The sequence below is a fragment of the Fundulus heteroclitus genome, chromosome 3 (assembly GCF_011125445.2).
Source record: "Fundulus heteroclitus isolate FHET01 chromosome 3, MU-UCD_Fhet_4.1, whole genome shotgun sequence".
NCBI lineage: Eukaryota > Metazoa > Chordata > Actinopteri > Cyprinodontiformes > Fundulidae > Fundulus > Fundulus heteroclitus.
Genome location: NC_046363.1, coordinates 22,067,686 through 22,089,055, shown reverse-complemented (window position 1 = coordinate 22,089,055; position 21,370 = coordinate 22,067,686). Strand labels below are relative to the sequence as shown.

Genomic DNA, 21,370 nt, shown 5'->3' with positions numbered 1-21,370 from the left:
ACTGGAGCCCACACAGAAAATGTAATTAAGAAATGAAAGAACCCAGTACATATATCCTATTAAAAAGTGTTATTTAAGATAACAATAGCTAATCCTTTATCCCACAACGAGGAAATTTATAGGATTAAAGCAACAGGCAGGTGCACGCAAAACAGACAAAATTACATAATGATTGAAAGATATAAGAGGTGGATTAGGAAAAAAAAACACTATGAACATAACATTATTATTAATTGTATTATTAAAATAAAAATCACAAACTCCGAAAGGTCAACAGTTTCATGATACATCAAGCTTAGGGACTGGCTAATATACAGCAGGTCAAAAAAGGCCACATTTTGGCTGCAGTGCTTGCTGTTCTCTTATGAAGAAAAGGTCAACCAGTGCACTAAATTCAATAGATGGGTTGTAAATATCCAGTATCAAATACAGAGATTTCCAGGGCAAGTATACAGTTAACTTTTTTTTGGTGTGTGTGTGTGTGTGTGTGTGTGTGTGTGTGTGCATGTTTGCGTGTGTACGTGCGTGTGTATCCTGTCTGGTAATGTAGCATTACAAATTGTTGTCTTAAAGGCAAAGAGAGCCAAATAGATTTTAATTTCACAAGTGGAGCCTTACTTTCTCCATAGTGCTCTTATTGATTGATTTTATATATAAAGAAAGCATTGTTAGATTTTATGCTTGGACTATTTTATGTGCAATGGACACAGAAATGTGAATGTAGAAGAGGAACAAATTAAATGCTAAAATGACAAAATGCTAAAAGGGAGAACAGGTGAAGTAAAAAGAGGACAGGGAGAGAGCAATATAACATCCTCTGAGTTTGCCTTTACCTGCAAAGAGAGATATAAAAAGTACACCAAAACCAACTGATAAAGTATTACAGGTACAACCAACCAATGCCTCACCTTGGTTGCAGAACGGATCAAACAGACAAGTATACTTTTAGTCATATTTTATCTACTTTAGACAGATAAACAGTTACAGACACATCAGCGCTGATGGGCTCTTGATTGGCAAGAAGCCCCGATTGCTCATCACACAAACATTATATAGGGATCTAGGTACACACCCCTGCAAGGGCTGTGCACATCCAAACTGTGACATCAGTAGAGAAACTGTGTCACCTCCGGGGTGGTATCTGATAGATATGTGCCAATCTTTGGGTCGGTGCTATCTAAGTGTGCCATTCAGCTCGTACGTCAAGCTGGTCACTCCACTGACCCAGTTGATATCTTAACACTGTATAGAAGTTAATCTGTAAAGACCTTGATCCAAGCACCTGTAGGTGTTTGCAAGAGTGCACTTGTGTATGTAAAGTTTATCCATAATAAAAATCCTCAATAGTGGTTGTGAGGGGCCAAAGATTCCCCGCCCCTCAGAGCACTGAAGCAGTCGCCAGGGGAACCACAACCCCAGATGCCCGAAGGGACCCCCAGATCAAAGGTGCCCAAGAGGGACCAACAAAGCTGATTCCCCCATCCCAGGAAAGAGCAGAAAGGGGCCCAGAAACCCCCCCAAGAGCCAAAATGCCATAGACCCCGGGAGCCGCAGCCACAAGCCCACGGGCTCCGCTGTCAGCCAGCTACGCAGGAGCTGATCTAGCTATGGGCCCAGAGACCCGAAGCCCAGGGGCACCCTGCCCCCCGCCGTGACCCGGATGGAGCCACAGGGGCTCCATCTGGGCCTCGCCATCCATCCAAGTGGGAATGGGCTCCACTCTTAGTGGAAACCTGAGATGTCCAAACCCAACCTGACAAAAAGGCAAATAGAAAACCACAGTCACATTCACATGTTCCCACCCTAGTGCCCCCACATGCAAGCACTCTTACCCATAAAAAAGGGTCACAGTACACACACTTGCACTCACCACACATCCTATTCTTTGAGGCACCAGCACCCCATCCAGCCCCCAGACCTGTGAGGTTAACCCCAACATCAAGATGGGGCATAAGTGGGGACCATCACAACTTGACTTACCTGGTCCATACTCTGGTCCTAACACCCCACCCTGATCCCAGCCCAGACGACCCACGAGCCCATCCACCCGGAGATGGGGCCAACATGAACTGAATGGGCCAGCCAACCAGAGACCACCCCACTACCCCTGAGGCGCAACCCCCCCTCCCCCCTTTATGGCTATAACAATGTAAAATTAAATCCACACAGAATGATTTTAGCCAATGCCTAAATTTGACTGCATCAAATTTAAATAGTTGTTTCTTCCCCCTCTTCATCTGGTCCCTTCCTGTGACCTCAGCTCTAACAGGAAGCTATAATTACAGGAAGTGAGGTAACACTTCCTCCTGAAACACAGATAAGTAAGGCAAATTCACCAAAATAAAATGCACATGTTAAATGATCAAACAATAAATACAAACTGGAACTGTGAATTGATTTAAACCAAGATGTTGTAGTAAATAATCTGTAGAAATGCAAAACATACACAAACCTGGGATAGTATACGTTAAAGTAAATAAACTATAGACTAGACTATAAACTAAATAAAATATGGCTAAATCAAAACAAGAATGTTACCTAAAACTATATGAACTGAGGTAAATGGTGTTCTCACCACTTTGTCAGACTTGTTAAAAGTCCTCCTCACTACTCCTATAATTTTTTCAATTTAGGAGCTCTCATAAGGCCTAAGATGCTTTGTGAATAACTTTCATTTTACCAAAGTAAAATTCTAAGAATTCGGGAAATTCTAAGATTTTGCCTGAAATTACGTCACTAAAAGCTACTTTTAGTCTTGGGAATCTTTATGAATACAGGCACTCCTCACTACCTAAAAAATAAACACTTTAGGAGCTCTCTTAAGGCTCAGAGTGCTTTGGGAATAACTTTTGACTTACCGAGGTAAACTTCTAAGAAATATATTTAGGAATCTTTTTGAATACGGGCAGAGGTCTATAGCTCACAGAGAGTTGACTGACTCTTCCTCTCTAATGTTGACTGCTGCAAATATAAATTCACTAAACATGACTGCCATGAATTGCATTACTCTGCAGGGGAGGGTGGCCAGGATCAGTTATAAAGGCAGGCTGTTCATAGAAAGAAGATGAGAGCAGAGCAACTGGTCCTCCCCACATAAATTATTTCAATGACTGTAGTCTCTGATCCTAAGCTTCAGGTACATCCCTCTGGGAAGTAAAAATATATCCCTGTTAACATGAAACCCCCTTGGGATTCCACAGAAAGAGCTTGGCATAGTTTCTAGAGAGAGGGATGTCTGTATGTCCATCTTAGGGGTTTTCTAATCTGTCAAACTAACCTTGGGAAATAAGAGACAATGGATGGAAAGATAGATGTTGGATAGATTTTTCTAACTGACCTTTTTGTGATTCCATGTCAAATTAATTTGAATAGCAATAACTAGCAAGATGGGGCCATGATCAAAAGACAAAGACATTGGAATATTACATTCATCTTTGTTTGTTTGAGTTTGAGTTTTTTTTCAGTCACAAAATACATATTTCCATAACAGATACACAAAAGCAATGAAAAAGTGAACTAAAATGATGCCTCATAACCTCGTGCTGACGAGGTTGCAATATTCTCTAATCAGTATGGTTCATAATATGGAAAATAAGGTTCAGAAGATTAAGACTCAGCATAACTTTCCTTAGTGTAAATGTTAATATTATGAAAACGCCATTATGGAGAGAATGAACAAAACCGCAGGAGAAGAGTTTCCCCCAAGAAAAAAAAACACAATTTAGATGAAATAAGATAGAAGCTCTTACTGGTCAAATGAAATTTTTTTTCATTGTATTTCCATTTCTTTGGCTTGTTATTGAGAGTTATCTATGAAGCCACAATGTTCTTTAATTAGAATTGCTGAGAAACACATGGTAAGGAAAACTTTAAAAAAATCAATAAAAAGCTACACTATGTTCATGGAAAAAATTGCCTTGATCTCAGTAAATACTCAGTAAGACTTTGGTTGTCTGAGATAAAGAAAACAATTAGGAGCTGATGAGCCACAGCTGTAGCGCCTGCAGAAAGCTCTATTTAAGCCTCAGGTGCTGGTTGACCATTCAGTTGTGGTGGGAACTATGGGAGGAATTTGGCTTCTGGGTTTTTGTGCAGTCGCATTGTGGCTTAAAGGTTTGTGTAGTTTCTTTGTTTTTAATTTTTTTTTTGTGTATATTTAAAAAGTATGGGTGATTCAGTAGTCAATTTGTGATCCCAGAAGGTTGCCGCTATAGTTGTGAAAAGATGCTATGAGAAACAAATATGCTATTCAATTCACAGGGTCTTGTTTACCGATTGATCATAATGGAGGAATACACTATGAACCAAAAGGGACTGGAAACTGTAAGCTAAAAGTGTTTGTATATGCAAATTGTTAATCAAGCTTACTTCTGGCTAAACTGACGTTCGTTTGTTTCAGCCCTGTCCCAAAATGAGATTCCTCTAAAGAGAAAGGTTGCTTTACTTCAGTCAATGGATTACAGGTTGCTGGGAACTTCAAAAGAAGGTAATTTGTTAAATTCTGTCAAGCTTTTCATTACATGGACATTTGTTATAATAAAGACTAAGAGGTATGTAAATATCTAACAATGACTCTAGTGCAACTGGAAACCAATGAAGTGGAATTGGACGTGTCAAGCGACGCCTCCCACAACGTGTCGAGCGACGCCTCCCACAACGTGTCGAGCGACGCCTCCCACAACGTGTCGAAGCGACGCCTCCCACAACGTGTCAAGCGACGCCTCCCACAACGTGTCAAGCTACGCCATCCCACAACGTGTCAAGCGACGCCGTCCCACAACGTGTCAGCGACGCCTCCCACAACGTGTCAAGCGACGCCTCCCACAAACTTTCAGAGCGACGCCTCCACAACGTGTCAAGCGCGCCTCCCACAACGTGTCAAGCGACGCCGTCCCACCAACGTGTCAAGCGACGCCTCCCACAACGTGTCAGCGACGCCTCCCACCAACGTGGTCCAGAAGCGACGCCTCCCACAAACGTGTCAAGGCGACGACCTCCCACAACGTGTCAGAGCGACGCCTCCCACAAGCGTTGTCACGAAGCTACGCCTCCCACAACGTGTCGAAGCGACGCCTCCCACAGCAACGTGGTCCAAAGCGACGCCTTCCCACAACTTGGTCGAAGCGACGCCTCCCACAACGTGTCAGACGACGCCTCCCACAACGTGTCAGAGCGACGTCTCCCACAACGTGTCAGCGACGCCTCCCACAACGTGTCGAGCGACGCCTCCCACAACGTGTCAAGCGACGCCTCCCACAACGTGTCGAAGCGACGCCTCCCACAACGTGTCGAGCGACGCCTCCCACAACGTGTCAAGCGACGCCTCCCACAACGTGTCGAGCAGCCCTCCCACAACGTGTCAGAGCGACGCCTCCCACAACGTGTCAGCGACGCCTCCCACAACGTGTCGAAGCGACGCCTCCCACAACGTGTCGAAGCGACGCCTCCCACAACGTGTCGAAGCGACGCCTCCCACAACGTGTCGAAGCGACGCCTCCCACAACGTGTCGAGCGACGCCTCCCACAACGTGTCGAGCGACGCCTCCCAACGTGTAGAGCGACGCTCCCACAACGTGTCGAGCGACGCCTCCCACAACGTGTCGAGCGACGCCTCCCACAACGTGTCGAGCGACGCCTCCCACAACGTGTCGAAGCGACCGCCTCCCACAACGTGTCGAAGCGACGCCTCCACAACGTGTCGAGCGACGCCTTCCCACAACGTGTCCGAGCGAACGCCTCCACAACGTGTCGAAGCGACGCCTCCCACAACGTGTCAGCGACGCCTCCCACAACGTGTCTAAGCGACGCCTCCCACAACGTGTCAGCGACGCCTCCCACAACGTGCCTCCCACAACGTGTCAAGCGAACGCCTCCCACCAACGTGTCGAGCGCGCCTCCCACAACTGTCGAAGCGACGCCTCCCACAACGTGTCGAGCGACGCCTCCCACAACGTGTCAGAGCGACGCCTCCCACACGTGTCGAGCAGACGCCTCCCACAACGTGTCGAGCGACGCCTCCCCACAACGTGTCGAAGCGACGCCTCCCACAACGTGTCGAGCGACGCCTCCCACAAACGTGTCGAGCGACGCCTCCCACAACGTGTCGAGCGACGCCTCCCACAACGTGTCGAGCGACGCCTCCCACAACGTGTCGAGCGACGCCTCCCACAACGTGTCGAGCGACGCCTCCCACACGTGTCGAGCGACGCCTCCCACACGTGTCGAGCGACGCCTCCCACAACGTGTCGAGCGACGCCTCCCACAACGGTGTCGAGCGACGCCTCCCACAACGTGTCGAAGCGGAGCGCCTCCCACAACGTGTCGAGCGACGCCTCCCACAACGTGTCGAGCGACGCCTCCCACAACGTGTCGAGCGACGCCTCCCACAACGTGTCGAGCGACGCCTCCCACCACGTGTCGAGCGACGCCTCCCACAACGTGTCGAGCGACGCCTCCCACAACGTGTCGAGCGACGCCTCCCACAACGTGTCGAGCGACGCCTCCCACAACGTGTCGAGCGACGCCTCCCACAACGTGTCGAGCGACGCCTCCCACAACGTGTCGAGCGACGCCTCCCACAACGTGTCGAAGCGACGCCTCCCACAACGTGTCGAGCGACGCCTCCCACAACGTGTCAAGCGACGCCTCCCACAACGTGTCGAGCGACGCCTCCCACAACGTGTCGAGCGACGCCTCCCACAACGTGTCGAGCGACGCCTCCCACAACGTGTCGAAGCGACGCCTCCCACAACGTGTCGAGCGACGCCTCCCACAACGTGTCGAGCGACGCCTCCCACAACGTGTCGAGCGACGCCTCCCACAACGTGTTCGAGCGACGCCTCCCACAACGTGTCGAGCGACGCCTCCCACAACGTGTCGAGCGACGCCTCCCACAACGTGTCGAGCGACGCCTCCCACAACGTGTCGAGCGACGCCTCCCACAACGTGTCGAAGCGACGCCTCCACAACGTGTCGAGCGACGCCTCCCACAACGTGTCGAGCGACGCCTCCCACAAGTGTCGAGCGCCGCCTCCCACAACGTGTCGAGCGACGCCTCCCACAACAGTGTCGAGCGACGCCCTCCCACAACGTGTCGAGCGACGCCTCCCACAACGTGTCGAGCGACGCCTCCCACAACGTGCTCGAGCGACGCCTCCACAACGTGTCGAGCGACGCCTCCCACAACGTGTCGAGCGACGCCTCCCACAACGTGTCGAGCGACGCCCTCCCACAACGTGTCGAGCGACCGCCTCCCACAACGTGTCGAGCGACGCCTCCCACAACGTGTCGAGCGCGACGCCTCCCACAACGTGTCGAGCGACGCCTCCCACAACGTGTCGAGCGACGCCTCCCACAACGTGTCGAGCGACGCCTCCCACAACGTGTCGAGCGACGCCTCCCACAACGTGTCGAGCGACGCCTCCCACAACGTGTCGAGCGACGCCTCCCACAACGTGTCGAGCGACGCCTCCCCACAACGTGTCGAGCGACGCCTCCCACAACGTGTCGAGCGACGCCTCCCACAACGTGTCGAGCGACGCCTCCCACAACGTGTCGAGCGACGCCTCCCACAACGTGTCGAGCGACGCCTCCCACAACGTGTCGAGCGACGCCTCCCACAAACGTGTCGAGCGACGCCTCCCACAACGTGTCGAGCGACGCCTCCACAAACGTGTCGAGCGACGCCTCCCACAACGTGTCGAGCGACGCCTCCCACAACGTTGTCGAGCGACGCCTCCCACAACGTGTCGAGCGACGCCTCCCACAACGTGTCGAGCGACGCCTCCCACAACGTGTCGAGCGACGCCTCCCACAACTGGTCGAGCGACGCCTCCCACAACGTGTCGAGCGACGCCTCCCACAACGTGTCGAGCGACGCCTCCCACAACGTGTCGAGCGACGCCTCCCACAACGTGTCGAGCGACGCCTCCCACAACGTGTCGAGCGACGCCCTCCCACAACGTGTCGAGCGACGCCTCCCACAACGTGTCGAGCGACGCCTCCCACAACGTGTCGAGCGACGCCTCCCACAACGTGTCGAGCGACGCCTCCCACAACGTGTCGAGCGACGGCCTCCCACAACGTGTCGAGCGACGCCTCCCACAACGTGTCGAGCGACGCCTCCCACAACGTGCGAGCGACGCCTCCCCACAAAGTGTGAGCGACGCCTCCCACAAGTGTCGAGCGACGCCTCCCCCAACGTGTCGAGCGACGCCTCCCACAACGTGTCGAGCGACGCCTTCCCACAACGTGGCGAGCGACCGCCTCCACAACGTGTCGAGCGACGCCTCCCCAAGTGTCGAGCGACGCCTCCCACAACGTGTCGAGCGCACGGCCTCCCCCACGTGTCGAGGCGACGCCTCCCACAACGTGTCGAGCGGAAGCCTCCCACAACGTGTCGAGCGACGCCCTCCCACAACGTGTCGAGGACGCCTCCCACAACGTGTCGAGCGACGCCTCCCACAACGTGTCGAGCGACGCCTCCCACAACGTGTCGAGCGACGCCTCCCACAACGTGTCGAGCGACGCCCCTCCCCACAACGTGTCGAGCGACGCCTCCCACAACGTGTCGAGCGACGCCTCCCACAACGTGTCGAGCGACGCCTCCCACAACGTGTCGAGCGACGCCTCCACAACGTGTCGAGCGACGCCTCACCACAAACGTGTCGGAGCGACGCCTCCCACAACGTGTCGAGCGACGCCTCCCACAACGTGTCGAGCGACGCCTCCCACAACGGTGAGCGAGCCTCCGCACACGTGTCGAGCGACGCCTCCCACAACGTGTCGAAGCGACGCCCTCCCACAACGTGTCGAGCGACGCCTCCCACAACGTGTCGAGCGACGCCTCCCACAACGTGTCGAGCGACGCCTCCCACAACGTGTCGAGCGACGCCTCCCACAACGTGTCGAGCGACGCCTCCACAACGTGTCGAGCGACGCCTCCCACAACGTGTCGAGCGACGCCTCCCACAACGTGTCGAGCGACGCCTCCCACAACGTGTCGAGCGACGCCTCCCACAACGTGTCGAGCGACGGCCTCCCACACGTGTCGAGCGACGCCTCCCACAACGTGTCGAGCGACGCCTCCCACAACGTGTCGAGCGACGCCTCCCACAACGTGTCGAGCGACGCCTCCCACAACGTGTCGAGCGACGCCTCCCACAAGTGTCGAGCGACGCCTCCCACAACGTGTCGAGCGACGCCTCCCACAACGTGTCGAGCGACGCCTCCCACAACGTGTCGAGCGACGCCTCCCACAACGTGTCGAGCCCCCGTACACGCCTCCCACAACGTGTCGAGCGACGCCTCCCACAACGTGTCGAGCGACGCCTCCCACAACGTGTCGAGCGACGGCCCTCCCACAACGTGTCGAGCGACGCCTCCCACAAACGTGTCGCGCTGACGCCTCCCACAACGTTGCGACGCGCCTCCCCACAAGTGTCGAGCGACGCCTCCCACAACGTGTCGAGCGACGCCTCCCCACACGTGTCGAGCGACGCCCTCCCACAACGTGTCGAGCGACGCCTCCCACCAACGTGTCGAGCGACGCCTCCCACAACGTGTCGAGCGACGCCTCCCACAACGTGTCGAGCGACGCCTCCCACAACGTGTCGAGCGACGCCTCCCACAACGTGTCGAGCGACGCCTCCCACAACGTGTCGAGCGACGGCCCTCCCACAACGTGTCGAGCGACGCCTCCCACAACGTGTCGAGCGACGCCTCCCACAACGTGTCGAGCGACGCCCTCCCACAAACGTGTCGAGCGACGCCTCCCACAACGTGTCGAGCGACGGCCTCCACAACGTGTCGAAGCGACGCCTCCCACAACGTGTCGAGCGACGCCTCCCACAACGTGTCGAGCGACGCCCTCCCACACGTGTCGAGCGACGCTCCCACAACGTGTCGAGCGAGCCTCCCACAACGTGTCGAGCGACGCCTCCCACAACGTGTCGAGCGACGCCCTCCCACAACGTGTCGAGCGACGCCTCCCCACAAAGTGTCGAGCGACGCCTCCCACAACGTGTCGAGCTGACGCCTCCCACAACGTGTCGAGAGGACGCCTCCCACAACGTGTCGAGCGACGCCTCCCCACAACGTGTCGAGCGACGCCTCCCACAACGTGTGTCGAGCGACGCCTCCCACAACGTGTCGAGCGACGCCTCCCACAACGGTCGAGCGACGCCTCCCACAACGTGTCGAGCGACGCCTCCCACAACGTGTCGAGCGACGCCTCCCACAACGACTGTCGAGCGACGCGTCCCACAACGTGGTCGGCGACGCCTCCCACAACGTGTCGAGCGACGCCTCCCACAACGTGTCGAGCGACGCCTCCCACAACGTGTCGAGCGACGCCTCCCACAACGTGTCGAGCGACGCCTCCCACAACGTGTCGAGCGACGCCTCCCACAACGTGTCGAGCGACGCCTCCCACAACGTGTCGAGCGACGCCTCCCACAACGTGTCGAGCGACGCCTCCCACAACGTGTCGAGCGACGCCTCCCACAACGTGTCGAGCGACGCCTCCCACAACGTGTCGAGCGACGCCTCCCACAACGTGTCGAGCGACGCCTCCCACAACGTGTCGAGCGACGCCTCCCACAACGTGTCATTCTAGGCTTGTGTTCTTAAATAAAGGTTTCCTAATTCATCTCATTTTGACACTTTAATTTCCCTGTTACTCCTGGCTTAGGAACACAATGTAAATCTGTCTCAGATTACTGGATTCAGTAGATAAAAGAGCTGTCACAATGGTCAACAAATCAAACTTTTCTGTAAGTACAAACAATTGAGGTGCTCAAGCCTTTGCTGCCCAAAGCAATATCATGCACCTTACTCTATTATGGAATACCCTAGCATTGGATGCTATAGTTTTTGGAAATCTCATCTATCCTTTTATACTATTTCCATCAGGTTTTGCTGTTCCATAAAGCCTCTGTATGCAGAGGCAGATTTACAGGAAGTGAGTCTGAGAGCCAGAGGTCTGGTCAGACTGGAACAGGATTGAGTTAAAGCTATAGGTTGTAATATTATTCAGAAATGGTTCTCCCATCCTGGAAGAAAATACATTATTCAGAAAAGGCAGGTTAAAAAGTTGTCAGTCTTCTGTAACCCCCAGTCGGTCGAGGCAGATGTCCGTTCATACTGAGCCCAGTTCTGCTGGTGGTTTTTCTTTCTACTGTCGCCTCATGCTTGCTCAGTATTAGGAATTGCTGCAAAGCCATGGACAATGCAGACAACTCTACCTGTGGCTCTACGCTTCTCCAGGAGTGAATGCTGCTTGTTGGGACTTTGAAGCAATCAACTGGTCCCCCTATATAGGACATTTTTGACCTTGTAAAGTGCCTCCAGATGACGTTTCATGAATTGGCGCTATATAAATTTTAATTGAATAGACCATTCTTGCACATGAGCATGCTTTAAACTACTCTACTGTAGGTCTTGTCTCTAGCAGTCCCCAACGGGTTTTCTTCCAGGATTGTGCAGTCTTTAGCTCCTTCCACCTCTCAACCAGTTCTGACCAGTATGTCCGCCAGATTTCAAGGTGTTTTTTTTTTTTTCACCAACAAAAGATAAAAATCGTTGCACTCACAGTTAAGAGATGACTGTTAACAGTCATCAGACTGTTAACAGCTTTGCAGCTCCTCCAGAACTACCTTGACTGCTTCTCTTCTCTAAAAAAACCTCTGAGGCTTTCACAGACAGCTGCATTTGTTCTACATTTACCAATTCAATGATGTCGCTGGATTTTATTCAGGGCTATCAGAAAGAAGGCATTCAAACACATTCATGTCACGCTTCAGGGTTTTATTTGTAAAACAATTTAAAACAAATCAATTTACTTCCGCTTGACAAATATGCTCAACATTGTGGCAGTACAGTGGAACAAAAACTTTCCCAGAACAGTTGTGTTCATTTAAATGACCCACAATAAGACCACATTAATTTGGTGACGTCTGATGGTAGGAGAATGTGTATTTTACACGTAAAATATGGTAACCCAAGTGTCCTGTCCTCCCCTCTTCTGTGGGAGGCTCAGTCAGAGCCTAAAACGATGATCTCTAAAGAATGTCATTGGTTTCATGTTAAAAAAAATCTGATTTATTTTCCAAATGTATTTGAAAGAGCAGAAACAGTCTCAAGCGCCAGAGACAAGCCGGGGAACATATTTTCCATTATAATTTGTAGCAGATGGTTATTGTGTAGATAAGAGTATCATCTGAGAACTGATTCAGTTCCAATTTATAGGTCAACTCTAAGACATAAACTGAGTGTAAAAGGTCTCTAGGTTCCAATAATTTTAAAATCTAATTAAAAATAGTCAGATACTCATTCTCACATTTACATTAAATGTATTCATTATCTCTCTCTCTCTCTCTCTCTCTCTCTCTCTCTCTATATATATATATATATATATATATATATATATATATATATATATATATATATATATATATATATATATATATATATACACACAGACCAAATCCCCAAAGGTGATATGAAAATATTTCTGGATGTTCTTTTGATTAAATACAGGAAGTGAATTTGCCTCAACAACCGTGGGCCAAAGAGGCGAGGCTCTTAATAGCGATGCACAGGATGAGAGGACGATGTCCTGGATTGTTCCTGATCTCAGCGCGCACCCCATCGCCGTCTCTCCTCAGGGACACGCTGGAGCAGGCAAACAGAGGTTCGGTCCTTTCATAGACATCATCTGGCAGTGCTGCGCTGCTCAGAGGTGTCTCCCTGTTTCCTGATGCACACTGCACCTGGAGCAAACAGAAGGAAAGCCACGCGTTTCAAATGAATGAGTGATTGTAATCTAGATTAGCAGCCTTTTCAAATGATGCGTCACATCCATTTGGGGAAAACAGTCCTTACTAACCAGTAGCTCCAAAGTCTGTAGGGTTGCAGGGTTGCTACACATCCTTAAAACAGGAAGACTATCATCTGACATCTCTGAAAGAAAAAAATTCATAATCTAGGTGGAAAAAAAAATAGAACAATTAAAAACTTTTAGACTGGAGACTTTTCGTACCGTCCAACGCGCTGACGGTCAGATGTAATGCTGTGAGGACTGGCGCCCGAGTCGACTCCTCTGCACCAGACTGGTCCAGCAGGTCAAAAACTGCTTGGATGTGCTGCTGCTGAGACTCCTTTAACCCATCATCATTCAGACTGGGTTTCATACCCAGATACATCCCGTCCAGCTGTCACCAAGAAATGCATCTACAGTTATCTGTCGCGGTGTCATAAAAATAAAAAATGAAATTAAAAACAAGGCAAAATGCGTGTGGCTGTTACCGCGTTCTGAAGCGCACCGATCGCTGCCGGGTCCGGCATCAGTTCTGTGATGTGTTGGAGAAGAGACGACCTGCTGGAAGCTGGGAGAGCAGAAAGCAGCTGGAAATGAACCTTCAGTCTGTCCAGCTCTGGGGGGGAAACATAAAACAAACATGTTTACATAATTTATCTGACAAATATATAGGCTCAAAGTAGAACAGTTGGGTATGACAGTGACACAAGGAGGTCTGGATAACACAGAAAACGGGAGTAAAATATTGTATTTCCAGAATTGTTACCATTCAACCACCCCTGTGTTTGGTAGTTGTATATATCCTGTAAATTATTACTGAAGCTTTTTTTTAATACTTTTAAAAATTGCTAAAAAACAAACAAACTAGGAACTCTGGGAATTTGATTCTGAGACTTGGAGATGAAAAATGTGAAGGAATCCTTTCCTAATGATACCTAAATACGGCATGAATCATTAAAAACGGTTTTCCCACATCACTGGATGCATTTCACGGCAGGCTAGCAAGGTGCATTGTATCTGTTCTACGTTTGCTTCCAGGGAACCAAACTTTCTACTGTTTTTGTTTTGTTAAAACAATCATCACAAGTTGGTCTTTGGATTTTTTTATTATATTTTTTTTGTTCATGCTCTTACCAGTTTCTGATTAGAGCAACATATTGTGTCTAAATAAATGACTTTCACAAGTAAAGGACTAAAGAAGCAGAATAAGGCCTCTAAAAGGCTTTAGGTTTATGGAGGTACATTTCAAACATTTTAAGGAACAGAAAATAAAATTACTTCCTCTAACAAAATCAACTCTACTATTGTAATTCACATAATCGAAAAGCAGTGGGAAGAGCTACAACTTATTTACTCCTACCCCTTCTCCAAAATACCTACAATAGTCTATTTATTCATTTCCTTATTTTAAATTATACAATAAGTTCCACAAGAGTTAAATTGCTGACTCGGTTTTAGAGAGCAGCTGCTAGGAATGAAGAGTTAATTCACCAGACTTAAAATGGGGTATTTTGCGTAGCTGTGCACTATGTGTCGGAACGACACTGATAAATCCATTGAGTTTATGATCTTTATTATGCCTGAACGGCTAAGGACAAAGGTAAACGACCGAAAAGTCAGGTACTGGGTTGAAAACGGATTCCAGGAGTGAGTGAGTGAGCAAAATTTTATTTTCCGAACAGTTTTAAAACAAGTCTTACAAAGTGCTTCAGCAAAACAAAAGACAAAAAGAAAACAAAAGTCAGTGCAATAAGTTTTCAGCTGGGAAACCAGAGTCCACGGATCTCAAGTTCAACGGCAGACAGTCGCAGAGTCTGGGGGTCGCTGTTGCAAAAAGCTCTGTCTCCTTTAGTTTTCGGCCTGGTTTAAGTCACTGCCACCTACCCCTGATCAAAAAAGAGTGGTTATTGGGCAAAGAAAACTTTAAAGCCAGGGGGAATAATGCTCAAGACTAACTAAAAGTCACCTACGAACCTAAGCATAAATAAAAAAGAACGACTTGAGGCTTTTGGACACTTTTGGCACAGATTATACATACCATGGGCCTTTGCTTCGGCAAAGATCCACGACTTTAGGTCAGAGCATATGATTATTGCAATATTATAACCGCAAAGTTTCAGAATGTCTTTGAGATCCAACAAGCATCTATCTTTGGCGATCCCACGGTGTTAAAAAGCATAAAAGAGAAAAGTATTTCACCCAGTTGAAGCAGATGGTTGTCTGTGTTCTCAGCAGGTGCTGCTGAGACACCCAGCAGCCGCTCCTCGACATGGCCGTCTACTTCAAAACCTCCACTGGTGCCAGACATCAAACAGAGCTCTGTGGAAGACAGTTTGCATTCTCAGTTGATCTTTGTGGGTAATTTGGCGAAGGCTGGTCCATAAAACTCAGGGGCTTCTCACCAAAGTGGCCGTCCTGCTTGATCTCCAGCTCTATAAGGCTGTAGGCTATCGTGGTGTGCGAGGGGATCTCCATTGTAATGTTGCTGTCTGTGCTCAAGCTGGTGTTTTCCCTCAGTGCAATCTAGGCGAGAGTTAGCAGGATGCTCAGACAACGAGTTGGCTTTTTTGAAGGACAAATGGAGGCAGTTTTAGTCTTCTACTGTACTGCCAGTGACTGCGTAACCTTTCTGACAATCACACTGAAAGGAACACAAAATAGGTCCAGAAGAGACAATTTGACGTTTCAAATTGGGGCAAACATACAATATCATTAGTATTTTCTCTATTTCTTCATACTGAAAAGATTATTTCTACTCTAAAAAAGTATTCACACCCCTTGGCTTTTTAACCACTTTGTTACATTCTTACCTTTAAATGTTTTATCATGTTTATCATATATTTCCCAGCAGAGTCTGGGAAAGCGGTCTGCGTTGTGGGAAAGGTGGATGGTGCTAAGTACACAGATATGCTTGAGCAAAGCCTGTGATGTGAGACTAAGACGGAGGTTCAGCTTCCAGCAGGAAAATGACACGGGGCATACCGTTAAAGCAACATTTAGCGGGTTTAAGGGGGAAACTTTATATTGGCTGAATGGCCTAGTCAAAGTTCAGACCTCAATTTAATTCAGAATCTGTGGTTAGACGTAAAGATCGCTGTTCCACAATCACAAACCATCCAAGAGGAAGGAGCTGGAACAGTTTCGCCTTGAGGAATGGGCAAAAATCCCAGTGGCCAGATGTTGCGAGTTCATGGAGACTGACATGAAGCAATCTGTAGCTGGAATTGCTGCAAAAGATTGCTCTATAAAGCACTGAATTTAGGGGGGTGAACAGTTATGGACGCTCAAGGTTTCTGTAGAGGCCAATGTGTACAAAGGTCTATATAAGAAATGAAATGGTGTATGTATGGGTGTGTGTTTCACCGGAAAGGTAAATCGGTTTTGACTGCTTGGTGGGGAAAACGCTATCAACCCACAGCTGGCCGTTTGTATCATTTTTTTGTTTTGTAATCAAGCAAAGTTGGAAATAAATAGGCTTTTTTAACTGCAAGAACAGCGTCTGGACATTTACCATCTCACCCCGGCAAAATGCGCATCAACCATAAGATTCCGGTTTAAAATACTCCAGTGGCTTTAAGCATCAGTTTAGCCTCTACAGTCTCTGTTCTTATGTTCTATTTGTTGTTTGCTTTATAATAAGAAGAATAAAAAAAAAAATACATATTCAAAGTTGTTCCGTAAATGAAATGCTGCAAACGCTCTAACAATCCAGTTTAAGTCCAGGTTGTGAGGCAACAAAACATACAAAATGCCAAGGGGGTCTAATACTTTTGCAGGGCACTGTAGGTGGGCGACTCAAGGGTGACACGTGTGCATCTTTTGTCTAAAACCAGGGAGACACACACACTGATTGGACTTCAGATGGTTATCTTCTAAACAATGAGACATGAGATAAATATTTGTGGATGTTCTAGTTTCTTTTATATATCGCAATTTATTTTTTTTATTTTTTACATAATCACTTAAATATTATTTTAGACCTTTCCAGGCTGCAAAGGAGCCCTGAACTGGTCAGCCCAAACAGAGACATGACGAGTTAAACTGGATACATCAGTGACAGAGGAAGAGGAGACCGTCACCAACAGTGGTTCAGACGTTGGGTGCCTGCGTGCAAGTGATACATTTCCTCTTTTCACCTAAAACAACAATATGCTCAGCTCCCTCCATCTAACAGTGTCATAATGTTCCCAGTTGCATGCAGAACTGAAACTAGTCTCAGGAATCCTCCTGCTGTATGTTAGAGCAACATGAGAAACTCAGTTTACACATTTATCATACAGGGGAAAAAAATTAAACACTCAACTTATATAAACTGTAGGCATGAACGTGTATTGTGTGTGTGGAAGCTCTCATCTACTGTACTCTTGGTGTTCTGCGGCCGCAGGCGATCAGGCTCCCCGAGAAATGGCCGCCCTGCTGCACCTCCTCTATGACTGAACAGGGCTGCGTGGTCACGATGCGCTCCTTCACGATGCCAAACACCTGTTTGGGTTTCTCCTGGGTCTGCTGGATCAGACAGTGGGACATGTCCAGAACTCTGAAACAGAACAAAAAAAAAACATACATGAGAATACCCTGAAAGAGTCTGGTTTCATTAAAGAAGACGGTCTGTATTTTTATTTTTTTATCTTATCTCTTGTTCGTAGAAAATGATGGGAATCTTGTTCTGTTAATGTTTAACTGGACCTGAAACTTTATGTTTGAGCAAAGATCACTCCTGGATCCATCAGGGCGGACCCGGTCAGGGGAGCTGACCTGCTTTTGGAGTCTATCAGCAGCTTCTGAACGTCAAACTCCTCTTTCTTCAAAGTGCCAAAGGACGACTTTAGTTTGGAGTGGTCTTTGCCCCCCATGGCCAGTTTGCCTTGGGCAAACGTGGCATCCACGTTGGCCTGCTTGTTGTCACCAAGCGTGCTGCTGTATTTGATGAAGTCCGTCTCCAACACGGCTGTAAACAAAACACAAGTCGCTTGATGAGATCCGCCGTCATCTCACTGCAAGAGTAGGGCTGGACGATATAGAATAAAAGCATATCAATAAAAAATAAATCATATTGATCGATATTGATAATTATCAAAACAATTCAAAATATACATTTTAAGTGCAGCCCTGGCCTTTTTATGCCGTTACTTGATGACCTATTTTTAGATAAATGGGTTCAAACACAACCCTTTATTGAACCAACTTTTTACGAAAACTGTAAGTGTTAAAAAAAAAAAAAGAACACGTGCTCTCTGAACTCTCTAAGGCTGATGGAGCTTTCCTGCGTTTGTCATTGGTTGGGAGGAGGCAATGACTGTAGTATTAACCTACATCAGGAGTGTCAAAGTTGCACGTGCATAGACGATACTTTTCATTTCATTATTTCATTCCAGTTTACATAGAAGTATAAAAAATACACAGTAACATAAAAGTAGCACCCTTAGGCTCAGTTTATACAGTTTATCTGCAAAAAATGTTGATACTGGGGTGAGTTACACTTTAAATTCATCATTCTGCATCACTTTTTCTCCTTTTAGACATTTCTGGGTTGTTTTAATGTGTTGTGGGAAAACTGACATCTAGTAGCATGATGCTCTTACTACACAGTAAAAAAAACAAAAAACATTCACTACAGGAGGCACAGTTTTAGCCACTTTATACACTTTAAATGCCTCTACTTTATGACACGATATGCCTTCTTTTTGGCTCTTGAGGGCCGGATAGTTTACCTCGACGGGCCGGATTCGGCCCGCGGGCCTTGAGTTTGACACTTGTTACCTACATGATAGGCTAGAATGAACTGTTCTTTTATTGAACTTTTAATTGACTCCTGTTTTTTTATATTGAACCATAAGTCTATTGAACGATATACTGTATATCGTTATTGAATTATCGTCCAGCCCTATGCAAGAGGGATGCTCAAAGACAACGGGAAGTTCACCTGGCGTGATGGGCGTGTCGCCCGCCAGCAGGTCGTTCAGGTTGAAGTCGGTCGGATAATACTTGGGTTTCTGCCAGAACCAGAAGCGTTTGCGCTTCACCACCACCCTCAGGAGGTCGAAGGAGTCGTTCAGGCTGGACACCGGGATCAGTAAGCCTCCATCGTCCACCTCCTCCACGAAGTTTTTGGTTGCTATGGCAAACATTTCTCACCCGTCAGGGAGAAAGCGAAAGCCGGCTGCAGCTGGAAAAGAAAAGGGAGCCATGTTTACCCTCATCTGTCAAAAACGTAGTTCTGCAAGACAACCCACACGACTTCCGATTAAAGTTCACTTCTCTGAAACCCTTGCACGTCAAAAAGCAAAAACAAAACCCCGATTTAAACACTTTAACGTTTAAAGTAGCTGAAAGAATCTAAGACATCAACAAACGCTTTGTTTTTTTTAATCAAGGCTGTGCGTTTATCATTAAAACGGACTCATAACACAAAACAACTCATATGAAACATGTTGTTACCGCTTCTCTGAAGTTCCTCCTTTAGTGTTAAATTAGTTATAAAAGTTACGGTTAGGACAGCGGCGTTAACTAACCGCTGTTATGCAGTTGTTACCATAGACATTATGTCTATGGTTGTTACTGGACAAAGGGCTCGAAGATTACCCCGCCCTCTGTGGGCATACAGGAAGTGACTGCCCTCCTACACCTCTGCCGGTGTCATCATAACGTCTAAATAATGTTAAATCTACAGCAATAGTCTATTTTATTGACGAGTATACTCCATATGACTAATCTGTACTCTTGTTAAATAAAAAAAACACAACATAATATCGATTATATTCACTTTTGTTGACATGCGGACTGGAAAGTGTTCTGCTGATCCGCTCATTACTCACGCACTGGGCTTTGTCGCCACCTAGTGGTTACTAGTTCAATCACACCAGTAGTCCTTCCGTAGTAAACGACTTCTGAGATTGCCAAATCAGATCCACTATGGAAAGAGATTTTTCCATTACATAATAATAATAATAATAATAATAATAATAATAATAATAATAATAATAATAATAATAATAATAATAATAATAATTATTATTATTATTATTATTATTATTATTATTATTATTATTATTATTATTATTATTATATATAGCTACATATTACTTCTGTTTTTGCTTTTTTAACTTGAACATTCATATTTTTTTCACCTGAATATACCATATTACCAATATTTTTGCAATACATACTCTGGTATTTATTTTTTATATTGGCCTTTCTGGTAAAGCTCATTCACGGTTGCTTTAGAACCTGCTTTAGATTAGATTAGTTTGTGGCTACTGAATTACTAAAATTTAGTAACCATTTAGTCATTACTAAATGACGTGTCGTGGCTCGCGGACTTCCTGTTTGCGGTAAGGCGTATTCTGTCACTTCCTGTTGTTGCTGTGTGAACGACGGAGCTTTGCTCCAGGCTCTCTCGCTTTTTATCTTTAAACCTCTTTGCTGTAACATCTGTTTCCAAACATAAGCACTTTTAAAACATTGTCTGTGGCTGCTCATCACGTTTGGGAACTCCTCGTGTTTCACACGGTTTGTTCTTTGGCGTGATAATAGGGCGTTAGCCTAGCTTTAGCCTAGCGTTAGCCTAGCGCTAGCCAAGCCTTAGCCTCATAATGGCTTCTCCGTGTCTGACTAAGTCTCCTATCTGCTGCTCTCTGTGTCAGATGTTCAGTTATTCCTCTGCCTCCTTTAGTGATGATGGTACATGTAATAAATGTAGTGTTTTTGTAGCTTTGGAGGCGAGGGTGTCAGAATTGGAGACCCGGCTCCGTGCTGTTGAAAAACCAGCTGATAGCCGCTCTTTTGCTAGCGCGGAGCCGCATAGAGTAACTTCACGTAGCGAACCTAAAGCAGTAGCACCCGAACAGCCGGGTAACCAGGCTGGCTGGGTGACGGTTCGTAGGAAGCATAGCTCTAGATTACAGACCCCAGATCACCACCAACCCATCTGCGTTTCTAATAAATTTTCCCCTCTGAGCGACAATCTCGCCGAGGAGCCGACCTTAATTATTGGCAGCTCCATAATAAGAAATGTGGCACTAAAGAAACCAGGGACCATAGTTAAATGCCTACCAGGGGCCAGAACAGGCGACATAGAATCCTACCTAAAACTACTGGCTAAGGATAAGCGTAAATACCGCAAAATTGTTATTCACGCTGGCGGTAATGACACCCGGTCACGCCGATCAGAGGTCACCAAAGTTGGTGTTGCTTCGGTTTGTGAGTTTGCTAAAACTATGTCGGACTCCGTAATTTTCTCTGGTCCCCTGCCTGATCTGACCAGTGATGACATGTTTAGCCGCATGTCATCATTCAACCGCTGGTTGTCTAGGTGGTGTCCAGAAAACGACGTGGGCTACATTGATAACTGGAGAACTTTCTGGGGAAAACCTGGTCTGATCCGGAGAGACGGCATCCATCCTACTTTGGATGGTGCAGCTCTTCTTTCTAGGAATCTGGCCGGATTTATTAGTTCTCCTAAATGCTGACAACCCAGGGTCCAGACCAGGAAGCAGAGCCGTAGTTTAACACACCTCTCTGCAGCTTCTGTACTGTTACCCACCCATTATCCTA

At 47.8% G+C, this 21,370-nt stretch overlaps 1 protein-coding gene and 1 long non-coding RNA gene across 2 annotated transcripts; one reads left to right on the top strand and one right to left on the bottom strand.

The window, feature by feature from the left end:
• Positions 1-4,054: 4,054 nt before the first annotated feature.
• Positions 4,055-4,659, top strand: LOC118557812. Its single transcript, XR_004928029.1, has 4 exons — positions 4,055-4,113; positions 4,261-4,323; positions 4,400-4,486; positions 4,579-4,659. It is a non-coding gene; the product is annotated as an uncharacterized LOC118557812 (long non-coding RNA).
• Positions 4,660-12,430: 7,771 nt separating this feature from the next.
• gsdmeb (gasdermin Eb) lies at positions 12,431-19,400 on the bottom strand. Its single transcript, XM_012862640.3, has 10 exons — positions 19,256-19,400; positions 18,741-18,983; positions 17,573-17,765; positions 17,180-17,354; positions 15,220-15,340; positions 15,017-15,136; positions 13,306-13,433; positions 13,040-13,211; positions 12,887-12,960; positions 12,431-12,770 (listed from the first exon to the last, which is right to left on the bottom strand). Exons 2-10 carry the CDS (start codon positions 18,943-18,945, stop codon positions 12,552-12,554), a joined length of 1,407 nt encoding a protein of 468 aa, XP_012718094.2. The 5' UTR covers positions 18,946-18,983; positions 19,256-19,400; the 3' UTR covers positions 12,431-12,551.
• Positions 19,401-21,370: the final 1,970 nt, after the last annotated feature.